The sequence below is a fragment of the Sphaerodactylus townsendi genome, linkage group LG06 (assembly GCF_021028975.2).
Source record: "Sphaerodactylus townsendi isolate TG3544 linkage group LG06, MPM_Stown_v2.3, whole genome shotgun sequence".
Lineage (NCBI taxonomy): Eukaryota > Metazoa > Chordata > Lepidosauria > Squamata > Sphaerodactylidae > Sphaerodactylus > Sphaerodactylus townsendi.
In genome coordinates this window covers 78,333,187-78,354,565 of record NC_059430.1, presented here as the reverse complement: position 1 = coordinate 78,354,565, position 21,379 = coordinate 78,333,187, and the positions used below count along the sequence as shown (strand labels likewise).

General features: G+C 42.6%; 1 protein-coding gene across 5 annotated transcripts in view; it reads right to left on the bottom strand.

Moving 5' to 3' along the window:
• The window catches only part of MAPK11 (mitogen-activated protein kinase 11), a 105,114-nt gene that overhangs the window by 71,311 nt on the left and 12,424 nt on the right, over positions 1-21,379 (bottom strand). For 4 of the 5 annotated variants that reach the window (XM_048499243.1, XM_048499244.1, XM_048499242.1 and 1 more), the window contains exons 2-4: positions 5,044-5,173; positions 2,185-2,243; positions 1,705-1,816 (exon numbers count right to left, since the gene is read on the bottom strand). In XM_048499243.1, the coding sequence (XP_048355200.1) occupies positions 1,705-1,816; positions 2,185-2,243; positions 5,044-5,173 (301 nt within the window). Of the gene's footprint in view, positions 1-1,704; positions 1,817-2,184; positions 2,244-5,043; positions 5,174-6,918; positions 6,995-21,379 lie in introns of all 5 variants that reach the window. The other variant, XM_048499245.1, reaches the window with a different exon arrangement.

Here is a 21,379-nt window from a genome sequence, read left to right as displayed (position 1 = left end):
TTGAAGTCATGAGCAGTGAAAGATAGTTATTAGCCATCACCCATGTTGACAGGGGTTTTTCTAAAGAGCAAAGATTTACTGTAGCCTGCATCTGTACAGCAAGCAGATAGTCTTTCAGATGAGAAGTAAAAACGAATAGTCATACCTTGTAAAAACTTTCAGAGATGGGAATTCAAAGGAAAATTTCAGCTAGCTCTATCCTTGGAAGAGACTAAAGGGAAAGGAATGAGTGACCCATGTTGCCATCTCAGGGGATCTATAGGTTCAGATGGTGTTCATTTCCATCCCTAGTACACTGCATTCTGTGAGGCAAACAAGCTGGGGCATTTGTATAAAAACAGAACTGGCCCTTAGAACTGAAGCAGTAGATCTTTTCACAGACAGTCTCATCCCTCTAAAACATTTTGTTCAACAGCGGGGTTTCTAGGACAAGTTAGTCATTCTGAAAGTCTTTTGCCACATTGTGAGTAGAGAATCACTGGGTTCTCACTTCTCCTGAATTCTAAGTGTTAAAGGAGTGGCAGGAGGTGAGGTGACATTTGGCTCATTGTACAGCCAAAATTTACAGACATACTGCTTTTCCACAATTATAGACACTACACCAGGGTTGGAAGTACAAAATGGTACTTAATTTCCTTTTTCAGAATTCTGCCCTCTCCTTTCTTGGAGGAAAGGACGAAAGGTGACTGGGCCTCAGTGCTGGGCCTCTGTGACTTTGGACTCTACTAGGAGGTTTGAAGCCATGTATTCTCTTTAACTCTGCAAGGAATGAATTTACAAGTTCCTTTCTTCCATATCTTCTTCAAGGGTAATTCATCCATCCGCTATCAGAAATTGGGATCTTTATTCTCTTGGTATTCCAGAGTGGATTATTTTAAACCCTCTTTCAGTTAACTTGTCTGCAAAACCTTTTTGTTTCAGACAGCATTTTATAGATTCACATGGACACTTAAATGAACTGATTAACTGATCTGCAATGTCTGCAATGCGCTACTAGTCATTTAACTTTTTGTTTTGTCAAATGACTGCTGGGATTGTCCTTCAGTGATTTGGGAAAGATGAGGTATTCATGTATAACAAAAAATAATGTAGGGTAAATAATGTACCCTCTATTAGTGTACTCCACCAATAGGTGAATACTTTTTTGTTTTGTTTGGCATACTTTTATTGGCTCTCCTCCTAGATTTTGGTACGGTTCATTTGTGTTTTTACAGAATAGTTTCATAATCTTAAATATTGTTTTTAATTGTTCAAAAGTTTTAATGTTTTTATATTTGTTTCCTTGGGGACTGATCAAGTAGTAAGGCAGCACGAAATATTTTAAACAAATGAATAATATATTGGGGTAGAAATGCAATTCATCAAGAAAACTGTGATTTGGGGAACCATTTTTAAGTACCGTGGAGAGAAACTGCTCTTCCTGACAACCCAAATATTCTTCCTGACAACCTAGAGAATATTTACATCTCCATGGAAAGTTATATTTGTGGGGTTATATTTGTGTGATTTTTTCCTACTCCAAGACATATGGGAATTGGATTGCAGTAGAAATTATATCCCAATATGCAATATGGATAAATTTTCTACAATGTTGTTAGAATGTTAAACAAATTATTACAAAAGTATTACTGAATGTGCAATGAAAATTAATCAGAGAGATTTTCCTGCTTTGTTGAGGCATTTATAATATAAATCAGTGTTTACCTTAAGTCCTCGAAGTAACTGGTATATTAGAAACTGTATATGGTCATCTGTCAATTTCTGGCACTTCACAATATTATTCAGATCAGCACCCATCAAATTTGTGACAAGATAACTGTCCAAAAAAAACAAAGGTGGCATGACATTTTACTTCTACTTCCTTACAAAAAAAGTCAATTAAAATGTGATTCATAGCACTTAGTGCTATTACAGAAAGTCATTCACCCCACAGCAGATCAATGATATGAAACAGCTGAGAAAACTACTTTCATCTGCATCAATATGAGAAAATCATGCTGCCTGCTCTAAGAGAAAACACAGGGTTTGAACCAACCATAATACAATATTTTAAAGTGTTATTCATTTCAGAGAAGGTTAAGGTAACGGTTAGCTTTCTCACTGAAATCCACAGGGCTTGAGCATGCTTTGCTTTGGTGTTCCATGACATTCCCACTGTCCATTTGCATGTCAAACTTTACTTACACTTCATTAAAATCTTCTATTGACACTGCAGGTGTAAAAACATCTAGTAATCCTATAACCTGAAATAGAAGAGATGACATTTATCCGGACAAATGCAAGCAGTTGTATCTACACATTCCTGTTGGCAGCATACTGACAACAGTAAAACAAAAGGGCTAAATGTATTTAAACAATGAAGGGCCTTTCCCCACTTACCCTTTTCCGAGGGTTGCTGCACGCAATCCCCAGCGCGCGGCATCCCTGGCGCGCGCCCGGGTGTCCCCACGACCCTGCGCTCTGCGCGGGGTCATCAAAAGGCGCCCTTTGAAAGAGCGCCAGGAATGCCTCGCGCTGAGGGGCGCGACAGCAGCAGCAGCGTCGGGGCGGCTGCGCTGTCGCTGCCCCTCTCAGTGGGGAGTGCCGAGGGACCCTGCGCTACTCTCCTCGAGTAGCGCGGGGCTTAAGGGAAGTGGGGAAAGGGCCGAAGTTAAGTGCATCTAACTCTGCATTATATTCTTTCCACCAAATGTATAGAAGACATATGAGCAAATCAAGATTTCTATGGTGCTTCCCCAATAGCTTGAGCTTGTCTACTGAGAAAACTCAGCAATCAAGGAATAAGAGGGGAAGTCCTTCTATGTATTAAAAACTGGTTGAGAAACAGGAAGCAAAGGGTGGGTATAAATGGGAAGTTCTCACAACGGAGTTATGTAGGGAGTGATGTTCCCCAAGGATCCATTTTGGCACCAGTGCTTTTTAACCTATTCATAAATGACCTGGAAGTAGGGGTGGTTAGTGTGGTGGCCAAGTTTGTGGATGATACCAAATTATGTAGCATGGTGAGAACCATAAAGGACTGTGAAGAGCTCCAAGTGATCCTTTATAAATTAGCTCCTTTATAAATTAGGTGAGTGGGCTAAGAAATGGCAAATGCAGTTCAATGTAGCAAAAAGGAAAGTGATGCATGTAGGGGCAAAACATTCAAACTTCACATACACACTACAGGGGCCAGTGCTATCAGTCACAGACCAGGAAAGGGATTTGGGTGTCTTAGTTGATAGTTCCATGGGAATGTCAACTCAATGCATGGCAGCTGTGAAAAAGGCAAACTATGCTGGGGATAATTAGGAAAGGAATTGATAATAAAACTGCAAAGATTGTCATACCCTTATATAAAGCAGTGGTGTAACTGCACTTGGAGTACTGTGTTCAGTTCTGGTCGCCACATCTCAAAAAGGATATCAAAGAGATAGAAAAAGTGCAGAGAAGGGCAACAAGGATGATTGAGGGACTGAAGCACCTTCCTTATAAGGAGAGGCTGCAGTGTTTGGGACTCTTTAGTTTGGAGAGGAGATGTCTGAGTGGGGATATGATTGAAGTCTATAAAATTATGCATGGGGTAGAAAGTGTTGACAGGGAGAATTTTTTCTCTCTTTCTCACAATACTAGAACCAGGGGGCATTCATTGAAAATGCTGGGGAGAAGAAGTAGGACTAATAAAAGGAAACATTTCTTCATGGAATGCATGATTGGTTGTTTGGAATATGTTGCCACAGGAGGTGGTGATGGCCACTAACCTGGATAGCTTTAAAAGGGACTTGGACAGATTTATGGAGGAGAAGTCGATCTATGGCTACCAATCTTGATCCTCCTTGATCTGAGATTGCAAATGCCTTAGTAGACCAGGTGCTCGGGAGCAGCAGCAGCAGCAGGCCATTGCTTTCGCATCCTGCATGTGAGCTCCCAAAGGCATCTGGTGGGCCACTGCGAGTAGCAGAGTGCTGGACTTGATGGACTGATCCAGCAGGCTCTTTTTTATGTTCTTATGTCTTCTCCCCAATACCGCCTTTCCCAATACAGTCCCCATAGAACACTGTGTTCTGCAAATAACAACTTCCTGGTGGTCCCTGGCCTGAAAAATATCCGGCTGTCCTCAGCTAGAGCCAGAGCCTTTTCAGCTCTGGCCCTGGCTAGGTGGAATTCTCCTTCAAATGAAACCAGGACCCAGGGAGATCTGTTTCAATTCTGCAGGGCCTTTAAGACAGAACTGAACTGCCAGGCCTATGGTTGAGGGCAGCAATGGGTTTCCATCTTGACTATTCTCCCTTTCCCAGACCCTTCCCTTTTTAACTCATTTTCTTTAGTATTATGCTTCTTCTTTCCCAATTGACTCACATCTATTAGGTTGCAGTAACTTATTATGATGATAATAGTTGGTTTTATTGTTACATGTTGTGATTGTTGTGAGCTGCTCTGAGCCTGTTGACAGGGAAGAGCAGCCTATAAAACAAACAAATAGTGTGCTACCTAAGCTGGAACAAAGATGCCCAGTGTGGAGGTTGGTAGGTGGGGTAAGGACAAAGGATTCAATCCTGTACCCCATACTAGTACTTACCCCATTGTATTACAGTGCTAGTATATTTTATTGTTAAGTGCAAGTGTAAATTAAGGAATTTGGCTGTGGAGACAAATCCAGTGGTTCAAATTCTCTTGACTTAATGAAGTACACTGTGATTCACATCTGATATTCTGACAATGAAGAAAAAGAGTTGGTTTTTATAGCTCCTTTTCTCTACTGTAAGGAGGCTCAAAGAAGTTTACAATTGTCTTCCCTTCCCCACCCCCAACAGGCACCTTATAAGGCAGGTGAAGCTGAGAAAGTTCTGTGAGAACTGTGACTAGCCCAAGGTCACCTAGCAGGCTTCATGTGGAAGAGTGGAGTTCAAACCTGGTTCTCCAGTCTAGAGTCCACTGCTCTTTACCACTGTTCTTTGCTGCCTGTACACCACGATGTTGCTAATAACAACAATAAATATTAATATGAAAGATAAGCTACATGTATTCCATTAATGATACCATCTGCTCAATATCTTCACTCACATTTTCGTGTTTCATATGTTTGAGTAATCTAAGCTCTCGGTAAGTCCTTCTGGCATGGATAAGGGATTGGAAAGGTCTCGAAAGCTTTTTGACTGCCACCTTCTGTCTTGTTTTGGTATCATACGCTGAACTGAAACAGAATAAATAACAGAATTTTCAACAGGCATTTAATTATAAATTTTTCTAATTTGAAAGCTATCTGTGAGAAAATGATCATCTTTTACGATCATCCAGAATTGTGCTCTTTTCATTCTTTTCTTACAGGCTGCATACATACTTAAGCACTGGTTAATCGTAAACAAATAAATAATGTTCTAATGAGAGGAGAAAATAAACCGGTTAACACTTCAAACAGTGAAATACCTTCTTTGAATGAATTGCAACTCTGAATGAATGGTATGCTGAATGAATGGTAGAGAGATTCTGGCACAAGGTCTATTGAATCAGAGCAGTGCTGCAAATTATGAATTATGATGTTAGAATGGTGAATCTACCTGAGAACCACAATCAAAGCCTTGCATGGGTCTGATATAAAGAAAGAGGACTATGTGGGTGGGAGGGTAAATAAACATCAAATGCAACCATATCAATAATATGACCAAGCATGCCTCTCACGTTAGTTCTGCATCTACCCAACTAGGGTTACCAGCCTCCAAATACTGCCTGGTGGCAATGGTGGGATTCAAATAATTTAGCAACTGGTTCCAGTGGTGGGATTCAAATAATTTAACAACTGGTTGTTTACAAGCACTATTTTAACAACCGGTACTGCAGAAGTGGTGCGAACCTGCTGAATCCCGCCACTGCCTGGAGGTCTCCTGGAATTACAACTGATCTCCAGACTACAGAGATTATTTTCCCCTGGAGGAAATGGCAACTTTGGAGGGAGGGGTGGACTCTATGGCATCACAGCCCACTGAAGTTCTTCCTTTCCCAAAATCCCACCTTCTCCAGTCTCCACCTCAAATCTCCAGGTGTTTATCAACTCCCAGCTGGCAACTCTCCCCAACAGCAACATGAGTGACAAATCTGAAAGCTAACACAGTCTACAGACTACAGGATTACATTATATCACACTTGTATAATGTAATGGCAGGATCACCCTTTTTTTTTTTTTGCCAAGACAGCCTACGTATAGAGAGGGGCAAGAGGCAAACAGGTGGTTTACTGTTGCCTGCATTGCAGCCCTGGACCCTCCTGGCAGTCTCCCATCCAAGTCCTAACTAGGACTGACACAGCTTAGCTTCTGAAATCCAACAAGATCAGGCCAACCGGCCCATCAGGCCAGGGCTGCCAGACACAAAATTGATCAGGCAACACCATGCTGTTAACCATCTTCTGTACGAACCAGACACATAAGTTGAATGTTCAACATTATCAAATAAACAGTGAACAAGAAGTTGTATCCAAAAATACAAATACCATATAATATCTTTTATTAAGACCAACTCAAAACAGCACATTAGCTTTCAAGTTCTCAGTCTGGTTATTAAAATGATGGCAGTGAGAGAGACATCTTTCATGTCATGTTTTTAAGGCTTCTTTGTCTGTCTGCATCCCAGGGGATGTCTGAAGGATGTTAACTGACTTCACAGGCCACCCTGTGGGGTTGGTTAGTAATATCAGACTGCACACTGGCGTGATGGGAAGCAGAAACAAAATAGAAAAAAAGTGCAAGCATCTCATTACAAAGACAAACACCAGCAGGTAGTCACCTGTCTCCAATGAGTAGTTCTGGAGAACTCAAAAACTTGCACACTGTTTTGTGTCATTTTGGTTGGCGTTAGTCTTTGGCTTTTGGACCAATGTGGATGTCTGCAGCCTCTTTCTATGTTGAACAAAACTGAGTCACTTTAGAAAAGATTATTTCACTACCTGCATGTATCTTTCATTCATTCTGTCATGACAATCATTCTCTGCAGGAAGGTGCATTCTCAGCAAAGCAGCCATTCTTGTAATAAAAACACAAGGATTATCCCCAGGTAATAGCCTTCTCCCATCTGCCATGACAGAGAATTAGCTTCATTAATTTGTCTTCTTATTTCCCATGACTCTAATTCAAGACTCCTTGGAGAACACTATGATTTGAATTTCAGGCCCCTAGTGAACAGGCAGGAACCCCTGTTAACTGTAGAGTCTGCCACACTGTCTAGAAGTATCAAGTGTTAATTATACCTGCCAAACACTTGTATGCTGTATGCAATCTTTATATGTGGAGCCGTAATTAAAATCCAGCAATTTACAATGCTATAAAGTTTGCCTTAGGCGCCACTGACAAGCTAATATAAATGCCTGTGCTTTAGGCTTTGATCGATTTAGGCCTTGATCATTCACTATCTTACAACTCTTTTGTGGATTTCCTTTCAGAGCTGCGGGTATTTTCAAGTACAGTTTCACCACTCTGACCTCCAAGTTGCCGTTTCAGCCATAATTGCTACCATTAAATTTCACACACTGCTCACTCCTGAGTCATGCTCTAAAGAAAAACAATAAAACTAAGATTATGTTTCTATGTACACTTGCCACAATAGAACTGATCCATTTTGCACTGGAATGTTCTAATGTGAACACAAAGTTTAGCCATTGATGAGACCAAATTATTGTTTCTGATAATATTCCATATGACAGCAGGGGATCCCCCTATCATTAGACCAAAAAGGAAGCAGTTACCCCTTCAGAGTTCTATATCTACAATAGTACGAACCCCATGGAGCTTAGGTCTGCATTTATTATATGCTCTAGGACTGAGCTACCTAAAAGACTACCATCTCTTATGTGTCCCTGCTTATCTGCTGAGGTCATCACCTGAGGACATGTACTGAAACTAGGAAAGCATGCACAACAGATGGGACCTTCCTGGCAGATTTTCTAGCATTGGTTTGACTGCATATATTTGCTGATCTGTTTAGTATCACATGTACTACAGAAATATATGTGCCATAAGGATTTCATGGCCATAATCAACTGGCTGTTGTGGGTCTTTCCAGCAGTGTGGCCATGGTCTGGTAGTTTTTGCTTCTAAGGCTGGCATCTTCAGAGGCATGTCACAGTAAGATGTGTTTCTCTCTGTGGCACAGTGTGGAGTGACTGTGTGATGGGGGTATGTTAATGTGTAGAAAGTGCCTCCCCCCACCCTCCGAACTCTGAGATAAACATATACTCCATCATACAATCATTCCCTGATATATCACACATCTTACTGTGACGTACCTCTGATAGCCATAGATGGGGGCGAAATGCTATGAACAAAAACTACCAGACCATGGCCACAGCCTAGAAAACCTAGGGCGATTTCGCACTCATCATGTGAACTCAAGTTTGACCTATGTTCAACTCAAGTGCTCACATCCGGTGAATCCGACATGGGTTCGTCCTGCTCTGCTCCGTTCTGCCATTAAATTTTCGACTATACCTCCAAGGTAGAGTAAACCGGTGAAGCTAGGTTGAACTCAAGCAAAGCTGACAGGAGTGGGGAATCTTCATCGGGTCGATTCGCCCGTTCAGCCAATCACAAACTAATCGTTTTGGGCATGCGCATGAAGCGGAAGACTCTATGCGCTTCGACAAAAAGCACGCCCGGCTTTTTTGTATAACACTGACGACCATGTGAAGTAATGAAGGGCAGATTGCATGCCGCTCATAGCAACAAAACGGCAACATTTTTCCTTCACAGCACCATTTCGCCCAATCGGTTGCACCTCATCCCTCCCTCCTTTTGGGTGGCATGTTATAAACGTTTGTCATTTTGGAGGGGAAGTTGCCATTTTGATCTGACTGCTGACAGCTGAACACAGTTGAGTCATGGCCAGCAGTTGCTCCACCTCAGGATCCATAACAGACAGTTCTGACAAGAGGATGCGTTTCCCGCACGAAATGGAAATGAAAGCTACGAGCGTAAGAATCTACGCAAATCGTGCCTTCTTATGCACACTGCGTTGCGACGTTAACGCTACATAGCTGTAATGTAAAAAAAATAGGGAAAAAAGGGATGCACGTTCGCATTCCCACCCGAATGTAGCAGCCAATCAGGCATGATGAGTGAATGACGTGCCGAGGTGATCTTGCCCTCTGAACTCGGCTCCGGCAGGACAACCTCGGCTGCTGTGGGAAGTTACGAGCGGATTGACATAGGTCGACTCTTTCAGCCTGATGAGTCGACCCTACATCAATTCTCAAGTGTGAAATCGCCCCTAGACACCCATATGTGCCAAGCTTTTCCTTATTTTTGCATTCATTTTACTGCATTTATACACAGAACCCAAAGCAGCTTACATTGCTCTCTCCTCCACTCTATCACCACAACAACTCTGTAAGACAGGTTACGCTAAGAGAGAGTAAATGGCTCAAGGCCACCCAGCGAGCCTCATGGCAAAATGAGGTTTTGAACCTGGGTTTCTTAGAACCTGGTCCAATGCACTATACCACATGGACTATACCACACAGACTGTCTTCTAAATCCACACAGTAGGGTTCAGCTATTGTATCCATTTGAATAAAACCTAAGTTGTAATTTTAAGCTTTCAATATAGGTTTTTTGGAAATTCTGTTTTTAACTGGACTCTTTCAAGCTGGCGGTTCTATTTTTTAGTCTAAAAGTCACAGAGTATTCTAGTTTACAGGCTATGGTATTTTATGCATTTTAATTACTTTGTTGTTTTTTTGCATGTTACATGCTGACTAACCTACCTCAGAGGTGATGGTTGTGAGGATAAATGCAGGAGATCAGAAGGAAATTGTAAGCTACTTTGGGTCCTAAACGTCAGTAAAACAGGGTAAACATATCTCAGTAAATATTAGGAAGCAATGTATCAAATAACCCTGCTGAGACCTGAAAATGAATTATGGGTATTAGGATGGCAGTGATAGCTAAACTATATAGCAGCAGCAATAACATCATCTATACTGCAGCTCGCCTATGAATTATATTCACCCTTTTGCTAAGTGGCCAATCTTAACACTAGGCTACCTAGTGAATTTGCAACACAAAGGATATTGGCACTGGTTTGCTACATCTGCTCCAGAAAAAAGTGAGGCATATTTTACTCCTATCACATTAATGGGACTTTATTACAAACCAAAGGCCTGAATGCTATTCATTTCAGTAAGAGTTAAGAAAGCTTCCACACTGTCTGAATTGTATTTATGGCTGCAATCACAGACTCATTTACAATTCCACTGATTCATATCTGGAATCACATCTGGAAGCTGGATTGTAACTCTTTGTGTTTGTTTCAATGAACAGAAAAACAGCTATATAGCTGGAACCTCTGAGTATATTTTTAACATGGATTTTAGAGTGGGGCAGCTTTAATATTACTATTTTAAGAGTTGGGGAGGGGTTTTGCGTTCTGATCTCTCTCTGTTCCTTATACCTTTCCACTCAAGGACATTATCACAATCTGACCCCTGTCTCTATTTTCACATACAACCTTTCACAAAACCTTGGGATTCTATGATAGAAATTGGATCCAGACAGCTTTTTCAGTTAATCTCGCCTGCTCTCATCTCCCCCTCCTTCTTTGTGACAATAATGAAGAGAAAACAACTGTAAGGCAACTAGTAACTTCACTGTAATAGCTGAAAGAAGGGGAGGCTGGAGAGTAGGTGGGAGCTATTCAACATGCCACAGAAAAACCAGAGGAGGATAAAAGGGACATGTGCATGTGTGAGCTCTGTCTTGGTGCTGCTCTTTCAGCAGCCCAACTGCTGCCAATTCGCTACTGAGCCCAATTCGGGGTGCTTTGTTTGACTTCTAATGACTTGGGTCCCAAATATCTAAAGGAGCCCCTTCTTCCATATCCATCTGCCTGTGCCTTAAGATCAGCAGACTAAGCCCTCCTGACAGTACCACCACCTTCAGTAGTAGAAAAGGTGGTGATTCGAAATAGGGCTTTCTCAGTGGTGGCCCTGAGATTGTAGAACAATCTCCCCCCTGAGGTGCATGAAGCATCTTCTTTATATGCTTTCAGAAGTCTGGTAAAATGCACCTATTTTCCATGGCCTTTGGCTGAAGAAATGGTTTTACCCTCCTACTGTTTTACTAAGATTATGAATTATTGTAATATTTATGAACTTTTAAACAGGTTATATTGTTTATATGTTGTAATTGTTTTAGTTGTATTTGATTTTATGATTTATGTGGGTTTTATGTTGTAATCTGCATGGTTCTATCTGCTACGGAAGATGTATAACACCAATCCCCTTGCTGACAGCCTCTTTGCTGCCCTTTGTGCCTGTGCCCCTGAGCATGCTTCCTCAAACTCAGTCTCCTCTGCCAAGCTGGCAGAGGAGAAGATGCTGGGGTTCATACTGGGGGCAACTGCACCCTTTGTGTGATGTTTGTTCATTGCTCAAAACATCTGGTTGGGTATTGTAGAAAACAGAATGCTGGAATAGATTAATGCCAAGGCCACAGTTTGCCTAGGACACCTAAAAGCCCTGTATGGGTCACCAACCAAAAAAGCTTGAGAACAAGTCAGGTTTTCTAATTATTGATCTTTTTGTCAAGTATTTTATCCTATGGTGTGACAATAGAAATAAGTTAACAATAATTTGAATATTGTCGATAATTGCTTATAGCTGCTGAACCAAGCCAAAGTTAGACAGCTGAAATCAATATATCAATGCCAAATCAATGAAAGACTTTACAAGTTCATACCCTATTGAGGATCAAAAATTATGAACATTCCTTTTTACTGATGTCACCTGAAAAAGAAAAATGGCCTAGTTATGTCGATCCAGAGCAATATGATGCTCAGCTATAATTTATGTATATAAAGTAATCTCCCAATGTTGTATGCTATTTTGCAGCCACAGATTGTAGATGTTTTTTCATGAATGAATGTGCTGCAGACACCTGAAAAATTATTACTAGTCACTGGCTATTGGTTAGAGCACCAGATCTCCCTACTCGGTTATGGAAACTCAGAATGACTTCAGACCATTTGTATATATCAGCTTAACCTTCCTCACATAAAATGGAGGATGGAAGAATGATGTTGTAAACCCCTTTGGCAAAAAAATATTCTTGCCACCACTTGCAGTTGCAGAGAATGACCCCTCCCCAGTTCTCACTGAGTTCAACAAGGACTACTCCAGGTTAAGTATGTTACCAAGGTAAGCAGCCTGCAGTGCTTACGCCTGGACTGTTTATTTCCTTCATTTCCACGCTGTCATTCTCCCCAGTGGGGTCTCTCCTCCATTTATCTAATTTAAATTTTAGCCCATGCAAAAAGGGGCCCAAGGTGACTGCAGAACCAAAATTCCATTGTTTCTGATGCCTTATCACCCCTACCTTTTTCCTTTTCAAGGAGAGACTGGAGTAATGCACATTTCAAAGGGACATTTTGGATTTTAATGTCTCATTTAACCACCCCAAAGAGCACATAACACTGAATGGCAACTCTAAAAAGATCACTGCTCCTCTGCAGTACATAAAACATAAATGTTTTCTTACTGTCAGCTTACACCAAGATAATGAGATTTTTTTAAAATTAATTTAAATTTTAAAAAAATCTTGGTTGAATAACTCTGGATAAAATAATACCTATGTAAACGTTTAAACTTTTAGTATTTATAGACATATCATCTCACCGTGATCCCTTACAGACACGTTTTCTGTCCTGATTACCTAAAGAGGAAGGCAAACACCTGTTGCATTTCTAGTGGTGACACTGTAGCCTGAGGGTCCACTCAGCAAATAAGGCTGGCAGCATGAACACAAATTCATTCATAACAGACTTAGTACACTACTTTAGTTTTCCCATCAGGTTTTTTTTTGCTGAAGGGGAGACATCTACTGCATTTTTTTCAGTCTATCATATGCCTTTAAACAGGCTCAAAGGGTTCAAAACTAGCATTACAGTTCATTTTCAAGTAAACCCTCTGTTTTAGAATTTTTGTATGCTGCTATTGATTTTAAGGATTGTAATTATGTTTTAATTGTTGTTAGATATTACATGTTGTAAACCGTCTAGAGCCCTTCGGGGATGAGGCGGTCTACGAAATCTAAATAATAATAATAATCTATAGATATAAAAAGTTAACAGTGTTTTTGTTGATGACAGTATACCTCAGTAACTGCTGGGCCAATTCCTCTGAAAATTCCCAGCCACTATAGTCAGCCAGGCGAGAGTGTTTTTTGATGTTCACATACCTGAAATTTCACACCTGGCCCAGGTAAAATGCCTTTTTCCTGGCGCTCCCTGGTGAAGGACATGCAGCTGCCTGTGTGTAAATGTCACCCTTAGAATGTTCGTGCTGCTTAGAATGTTCACTCAGACGGCCAGATATGAGCAATGAAAACAGTACATAGGCAGTAACTCAAGTGGAAGTGAAATACATACACACACACACACACACACGAGGGAGAGGGAAGGGAGGGAGAGGGAGGGGTGGCATGCAAGGGAAGAGAGGGAGGGAGAGGAAAGGGACGGAGAAGGAGGCATGCAAGGGAAGAGAAGTGAGAGAGGGGAGAGAGTGAGGGGTGGCATGCAAGGGACGGGAGGGAGGGGGCCCAGCATCTTGATATGACCCACCCACCCTAGCAGAGGGAAAGGGATGGGAGGAAGGGAAGAGGGTGAGGGGCGACATGCAAGGGACGGGAGGGAGGGGCCAGGCACCCTAGATTCCCTGAATACTGCGGTTACAGTTAAGAAAACCAGGCACGCATTACTCAGGAGTAAGCTCGGTACAGCAACCGTGACATACTTTGAATGGCTGCATTGCGCCCCTCAGAGGGTTTCCTCAGAAGCGACACCCATTGCCACCAACCAAACTTACTCCCAGGTAAAGGATCATGACCAGCCAGCCTAGATGTGTGGGAGGGGTGCCTTTCCATTCCATTCCATCCCTTCCCCCCCCCCCATGATATCGCACAGTACTAGGCTGCGTGTTTGCATGAGCACATACTGCTGGCCTCTGCAATTGATTTGCTGCTACTATTCCTTTCCCATTTCACCACAATAAGCCACAGCAACGCGTGGCCAGGCTCCGCTAGTATATGTAAAAATTTATCAGTGCGTTTTTCTGCTGACAGGTAATCTTCCAAACTACTGGACTGATTGCTTTGAAATTTTCACACAACGTCGCATTCGCATGCGGCCAGGTTTCCATACTGTTTTCACACCTCCTGTTGTGTACATGTCACAACTGTGCCCGTTATTGTGTACATGCCACACCTGTGACAGTTGGAACCACAGTTCTGTTCCGCAACAGTGCCATCTGCTGGTTGTCAAAGCAACACCCTCTGATACAAGGGAAACAACCATGCATTTCTTGAAAACCGCTGCCATCTGGAGTGAAATGGATGGGGTCCGCCATCCGGACATGGCCCACCCACCCTAGCGGAGGAAGGGGAAGGTGAGGGAGGGTTCGAGTCATAATAGATTATGTCTATTTTTACTTTATTTTATTTATATTTTTATAGTCTGACTTTCTCACTGATGGATTGACACCACTATGACTGTCCCCCCAGTTTTGCACTACACAAAAACTGGTTTGAAGCATGTACATGACAGCTAAGCATCAACTAGGGTTTCCTGAAATTAGATATCTGGTGGGCTTTCTCTAGAAAGGATGAGTTGGGTGGCCAATGTCATGGATGAATGAAAGACACAGGTCAAGAACCCATCAAAAGGAAGGAACTCAAAAGAAAGGGTAAAGGGCATGAAAAAGTCATTTTGACATATCCCGCTCACACCACAACCACAAGGACAACCCTATGAGCAAAATATAGTGCAGAAACCAATCAGGATAATGGCTACCCTTACCTAACCCACATGATTCTGTCAGACTATCTATAGATCAATCTTGTCTCCACTGAATTCTTTCCCAAGGCTTCAACCCAATATACTTTTTAACACCAAAACTGAACTGTGAGCTTCAGCATGCAAAAACACAGGCTCTATCCCTAAGCTATGAGAAATTCTGAGCCTGATCAGCTTTCATGGCCTGTATTCTGGGAGGTAGAAAGCAGATCTGATTCCATCAAACTACCATGAGAATAGCAGTTGCAAAGACTCCAATGGATTGACTTTTCAGGACATATTGGAAGCTCACGGTTCCATTATTAACTCCCTGTACGTATTCAAAATATTTATACTCTGGTTAACAAAAAAATCCAAGATTTAAAAACAAAATCCCCTACCCATACGAAGTTTTTTAAAACGAGATGAACTTAAAATTGCAGCACGCAAATAAATAAAAGTTTTTACTTCAATAATTAGGAGTAAACCAAGAATGAGATCAAATAGCAGCAGTTACTACCTTAACAAAGAGTTCATTAAGATAAATTGTATGTTGAGAGAAAGGTGTGAGAGCAGTTTCCCTAGAGATGGATTTGCAATTATTGTAGTATCATTGTGAAGAGAGCCCTGTGCCACATGGCACACGGCACTGAGGTGGATCTTAGAACATGGGTATGACAGTAGTGGCCTTTGAAGTAACTTGGTCCCAGAACATTTAGGAAAAGACAAATCTGGCACTTTAAATTGGACCAGAAACAAATTGATAGGCAGAGAATAGGTATCATATACTTCTTCCTGCTTGTGCTATCAAGCAGATGTCACATTGCACAGGAGGTATAGCTTCCAGGTGTTTGTTAAAAGCTGTTCCAATAAAAAGCAGTAGTCAAGTCTGGATCTAATTAAAGAATGAACAACCACACATGTTGACATAGGAGATATATTCTTTAGCAGACTCCTATGTAATAATGCTGCTGTGCAGTCATTTGGGAGGCAAGATGATAAGGGGCAGCAGTAGTTTGGGGTAGTTTCATCGGTTTTAATGGGAGTATTTTGATTTATACTACCTCTGCGGATGGTGCAACGTTATTCCATTGCCAGAGCTAGAACCAACCCATGAGTGGATGTAGAATTATAACACTGCACATCCCTCTAATCTCTAACTACACCAGCACAAGTTAAGAATTTGAGTTGCACCCTCCCAGCTACAGGTGACTTCAATAGTAGCTTCCCATGGTGCAAATGTATTGCTAAATACCTTTGCTCCCTTCCAGACCACAGCATTGAGTGAAAGGACATCTGGGTGATGTTCCACAGCAGTGTCACCTCCTATAGGGTGGGGTCGAAGTCCTCTCCAATAACATGTTCTAGGATTCTGCAGCTGTAGGACACATCAGCTGCGCTGAAGACATTTAGCCTATAACAGTGGTGGCAAACCTTTGGCACTCCAGATGTTATGGACTACAATTCCCATGAGCCCCTGCCAGCATTGGCCATGCTGGCAGGGGCTGATGGGAGTTGTAGTCCATAACATGTGGAGTGCCAAAGGTTCGCCACCATGGGCCTATAATGTTGAACAAAGGTGGAGAGAGAAGACCATGTCGCAACTCTGCAGATCTCTTCACCAACGCATTGTTATTAAAGGCTGCGTTGGTGGTCATGTTGCGAACTAAGTGTGCTGTTATGCCACTTGGGACAGTGAGTCCTTGAGCTCTATAGGCTTCCGCTATGCATTCTCTAAGGCATTTGCTAATGGTTTGATGAGATATCTTTGTCCCTCTATTGTGGTTGGCTACTGAGATGAAGAGAGACTCAGATCTCCTGAACTCCTGCGTTCTTATGAGGAAGGCTTTAAGAGATCTATGCCACATCTAATCTATGCCAATTAATCTATTTGGGATGTTTTGGGTTTTGGCAGAAGGTAGGAAGGTAGATTTCCTGTTGTCTGTGAAACTTGGAGTTCACCTTAGGTATGAATGTCGGGTCAGTGCATAGGACCACCCTGTCCTTATGAAAGATAGACAGGGAGGGCATGGCTGACAACGCTGCCAGCTCCGAGACCCTTCTGGCAGAAGTTACTGCCACCAGGAAAATTATCTTAGATGTTTTAGCGAAATGTCCATGAGTGGTTCAAAGGGTGGTCTGGTTAGGGCGTGAAGCACAGGATGTAGCTTCCACATAGGGAAGTGATGTCTAACTGCTCTGTCCTTCAGGCTCGCTCCCCAGAGGAATCTCTTAACATGAGGATGAGCACTCAGTTTATGTCCCTCCAAAGACTGCACCACAGAGGCAATAGCCACTACTTGCTGGTGTAGGGTGGAAGACTGCAGGCCTGAACTGAGAACATCCTGTAAAAAACTGAGTAGCTCACTGACCATGGGGCATGTATGTGTAACTCTCTTTCTCCAACACCATCTCACAAATGCCTTACAGGTGGTATTATAGATCCTTCTTGTAGACAACTTCCGCAAGGCTAGGATGGTGTCAGTCACTCCAGTGCTATATCCCTTGAAATTCAAATATCTGCTTTCAATTTCCAAGCGGTCAAGCTCAATCACTCTGGAGAACAGGGGCCTTGGAGAAGGAGATCTCTGCATTGGGGAAGATGAATTGGTCTGTGATTCTAGAGTCTGAGTATGTTGGCAAACCACGGTCATCTGGGCCACCATGGTGCCACCAGAATGACCTCCACTTTCTCTTCACTAAGCTCGTGCAAGAACTAAGGAATCAGGGGAATCGGCAGAAAGGCATATAGCATATAGCAGACCTGATGGCCACGTAGACAACAGAGCATCTGTTGCCTCTGCTCGAGGATGACAGAACCTCGAAAAGAATCTGGGCACTTGTCTGTTTTGGTGGGAAGCAAGCAAATCCAGAACCGGTCTGCCCAAGGTTCCTGTGATCATCTTTAAGACCTCCTTGAAGAAACATGACACTTTTTCCTTGACAGCTATGTCCTCAGGAACATCCTCACCTGAAGAAAGTGCCTCTAGTTCCCCCTGTACTGAAACAGAGTCTGAGGTCTCTATGGGTGTATGATCAAAACTCATCCTGGGTTTCTTTAGTGCTGCCTTGGTCTTCCAAGGAGTTTGAGCCCTTTTGTTGTCCTTGGGGGTGGGGGGGTGGGGCGCTTTACCCAGAGTGTCCAGGGAGGGAGATGGCGCCCCAATCTCCTTGAGATGTTCCCTAAACATGGTCACCATCTCTTCTTTCATAGCTGCTTTTTCAGTAGAATAAGACTCTTTGATAAATTTTAAAATTTCAGCTTTAAAGGAGGAGGTATTCTCATTCATCTGCTGGACTTGCATGGACACTGTTGATGCTGGGTGAACGTTGGGAGCCAATTCCAGGCCAGCAGGGTTAAGGTTAGCTATGTCTTCCTCCACTTCTGAAGCACATCATTTTAGGGGCGACCGCGATCTTTGCACCCAAAGTTCCGTTGCCGGAGTGTGTCTCATGGCGAAACTCTGGTGCAGGGGAGAAGGAGCGGGTCACCCAGTCAGGGGATGTACCTTCCCTCGCCAACGAAGGACTGAGGTCGAGCTGAACGTCCTCTTCTGAGGACAGGAAGATCTTTCCCTTATGAAGCATGGTGGCCAAAGGTTCGCCCCCCCTTTGTCTGTCTTTGTTCATGAAGAAACAAAAGACAGAAGTCAGCAAGTGGCGCCCAAAGGCGGGGTGCCTTGTTAACACTATGACCCCAAAAGGGCTGTAGTCCTCTTCTTTAAATTAGTAGGCAGCTAAGTTAGAAAAGTAAGGAAAAAAGTTTTAGCTTAGAAAAGGCAAGACAGCTTCTAGCTACGTCTGCTTGTCCCTGAGACAGGAAGAGAACTGGAGAGAAAGGGGGCTGTGACCAACAGATAAGAAGCTGGAAATCAATCAAGATTTTCCTGCCTCCCTGATTAGTGAATGAAGAATTAACCAGACGTCCTCTCGCTCAATGGAGAATTTGGATTTATACGCCACCTTTCTCTTCCGCAAGGAAACTCAAGGTGGTTTACAAACTCCATCCCCTTCCTCTCCCTACAACAGACACTTTGTGAAATAGGTGAGGCTCAGAAAATCCTGAACAAAGTGTGACAAGCCCAAGGTCACCCAGCAGAAATGTAGCAGTGGGGAAACAAATCCATTTCACTAAAGAGTCTGCTACTCATATGAAAAAGTGGGGAATCAAATCCAGATGTCCAGATTAGACTCCACCTGCTCTTAACCACTGCACCACATTGGTTCTCAAATACCTTCAAGGAGCTTGAAGGTACTTTACCATACTCCACTGAGGCTTGCAGGGAATTCTCAACTTCATACACCAGGGAGTCTCCAACCTTTTTGTTCAGAGGACATCTATGGAATTCTGAGACAACATGGTGGGCATAGCCACAAAATGGCTTGTCACAGGGCCAGCCACAAAATAGCTCCCGCCGCTTTCCTATAGTCACACTGTGAAAATCATTGTATTATAGTGGCAAGTGCTGCCAAAGCAATGTTTTTAAAAACCTGCACAGTCTGTCAGATTTCCAGTGGTCAATCAGAAGCCCCACCTGGCCCTGCCTACTTTCTCAAAGCACTTGGCGATCACCAGGAAAGGTGTCAGCAGGTGCCATGACATCCACGGGCACCATGCTGGGAACTCCCACCATATGCTTGGCACACCCACAGTAACAATCAAGCTATTTAAGGGAAACAATGCCAGTTATTCTGCTTTAGGCTCACTTCTACCTTGGATTAACTTCTTGTTCCAAAATAAAACAGATGGAAATTAGATAAAATCTAGTTATTATTTCAACACTATGGATCCCAAAGAGAAGATCCAAGAACTGTATAATTTGCTGTGGCTTCCTGTTGAAACAGTGTTCTTCCTTAATTTTGTTTCCTTCCCCATTCATCAGCAATCAGAATCTGTTTAGGAGCAAAACAACAGGACATATTATGTTTTATAATGCACATGCTGTTTAGTGGCAGACTTGCTGGGCAAGCCATAAAGTTCACCACAGGCTTTCACTTCCATGATTATAACTGGGGGGGGGGGGGGGGGGTGGCCTTACATTGGATACTCATTGCAAAGATTGCTTATCACAGCTATATCAGCACTTTAAAAATTGCAGGAGCAATTAGGGAATCAAAGTGCTTTCTGGATACAATGGCCAAATCATAGCTTGAGAGCTATTTAAAAGAAAGCCACCTTCCAAAAAAAGTAGATGTGGCTCAGATAACAATAGCCGTACTATACTTGCTGGTAGTATTTTTTTTCTCCTGAATTGTCCCCTTAGGTAAAATGAAAATAATGGAGACTTATCATTCAACAGAAAAGCTCAAATTCAGATCGAGATAGCTAGTTCTAGGCCGATTATACACTGGTGCTCTGCCATGCACTGAAAGGAGATTCTTTACAGGGCAGAACTTCTGTTACAGATGCCTTTTCCTCCCTTCTCTCACACTCACTGAATGGCAGATCCCATAATCTCAGTTTGTGACAGCAGGCAAAGAGCAACCTTTTACCATGCTTTACAGGGAAGGCAAAAGAAATGGCCCTGTGTTATTCTTTGTTTCTGGCTTTTTGGTTCCACCCCACAACCCCTACTCTACTTCCATCCTTCCAAATGATCAGGAGGGCTTTTTAAAACTTTATTTCAACTTCTAGCATTTGTACTATATTAGATCTATCAAAATAATGATAGATCTAATATAGGACTATCAAAATACCATGAAATATTGAAATAATCCTCTCTCTTCTCCCACAGCAGCAGCAACAGCAGTAGGAAGTGAGAGAGAGAGATGGGTGTGTGTGTGTGTGTGTGTGTGTGTGTGTGTGTGTGTGTGTGAGAGAGAGAGAGAGAGAGAGGTGTGTGTGTGTGTGTGTGTGTGTGTGTGTGTGTGTGTGTGTGTGTGTGTGTGTGTGTGTGTGTGTGTGTGTGTGTGTGTGTGTGTGTGTGTGTGTGTGTGTGTGTGTGTGTGTGTGTGTGTGTGTGTGTGGAGTGAGGGGCAGGGGAAAGAGAATATCAATTCCAGGACATGATCCCCTTCTTCAGCAGAGCGTGGTCCAGGAAACTGGTTTGCCTCTTTTATTGGGGGGAAGGTTGGGAAGGGGCTACAATATCGATATTACTGCCGTAACAGCTATATCAATATAACAGCAATTTTTTAACAAAGCCATCAATCTTGCGACTACCTAATGTGATGAGATCTGTGCCTTTAAGAGAGAGTTGATGGATGGAGTTAAGAGAACCAGGAAAAGCAAAGGCCCAGGTGAGTTCAGCACTTAAGCCGTGAAGAATGCAGTTGGGTGCTTCCTCACATGTAAACAGAGAAATGTGAGGAGGCTCCACTACAACTCCATAGTGCAACAAAGAGCCCTGAGTAAGTGCTCCATCCCTTGATATCTGCTCCAATGTTATGACCCTTTGTTTATAATGGCATTATCTAACAAAGTTTTTTTTAAGTACAGAAAGAAGAGGAACTTAATTCAACAGAAAGAAATCTAAAACACTGCTGCACACATGCAACAATGGAAAGAATGAGTAAATAAACAGTTATGCTGACATAGAACTGTCTTGTCAAGGAATCATTTCCCCTTCCCAGTTTCCTTTTCTCTCTCT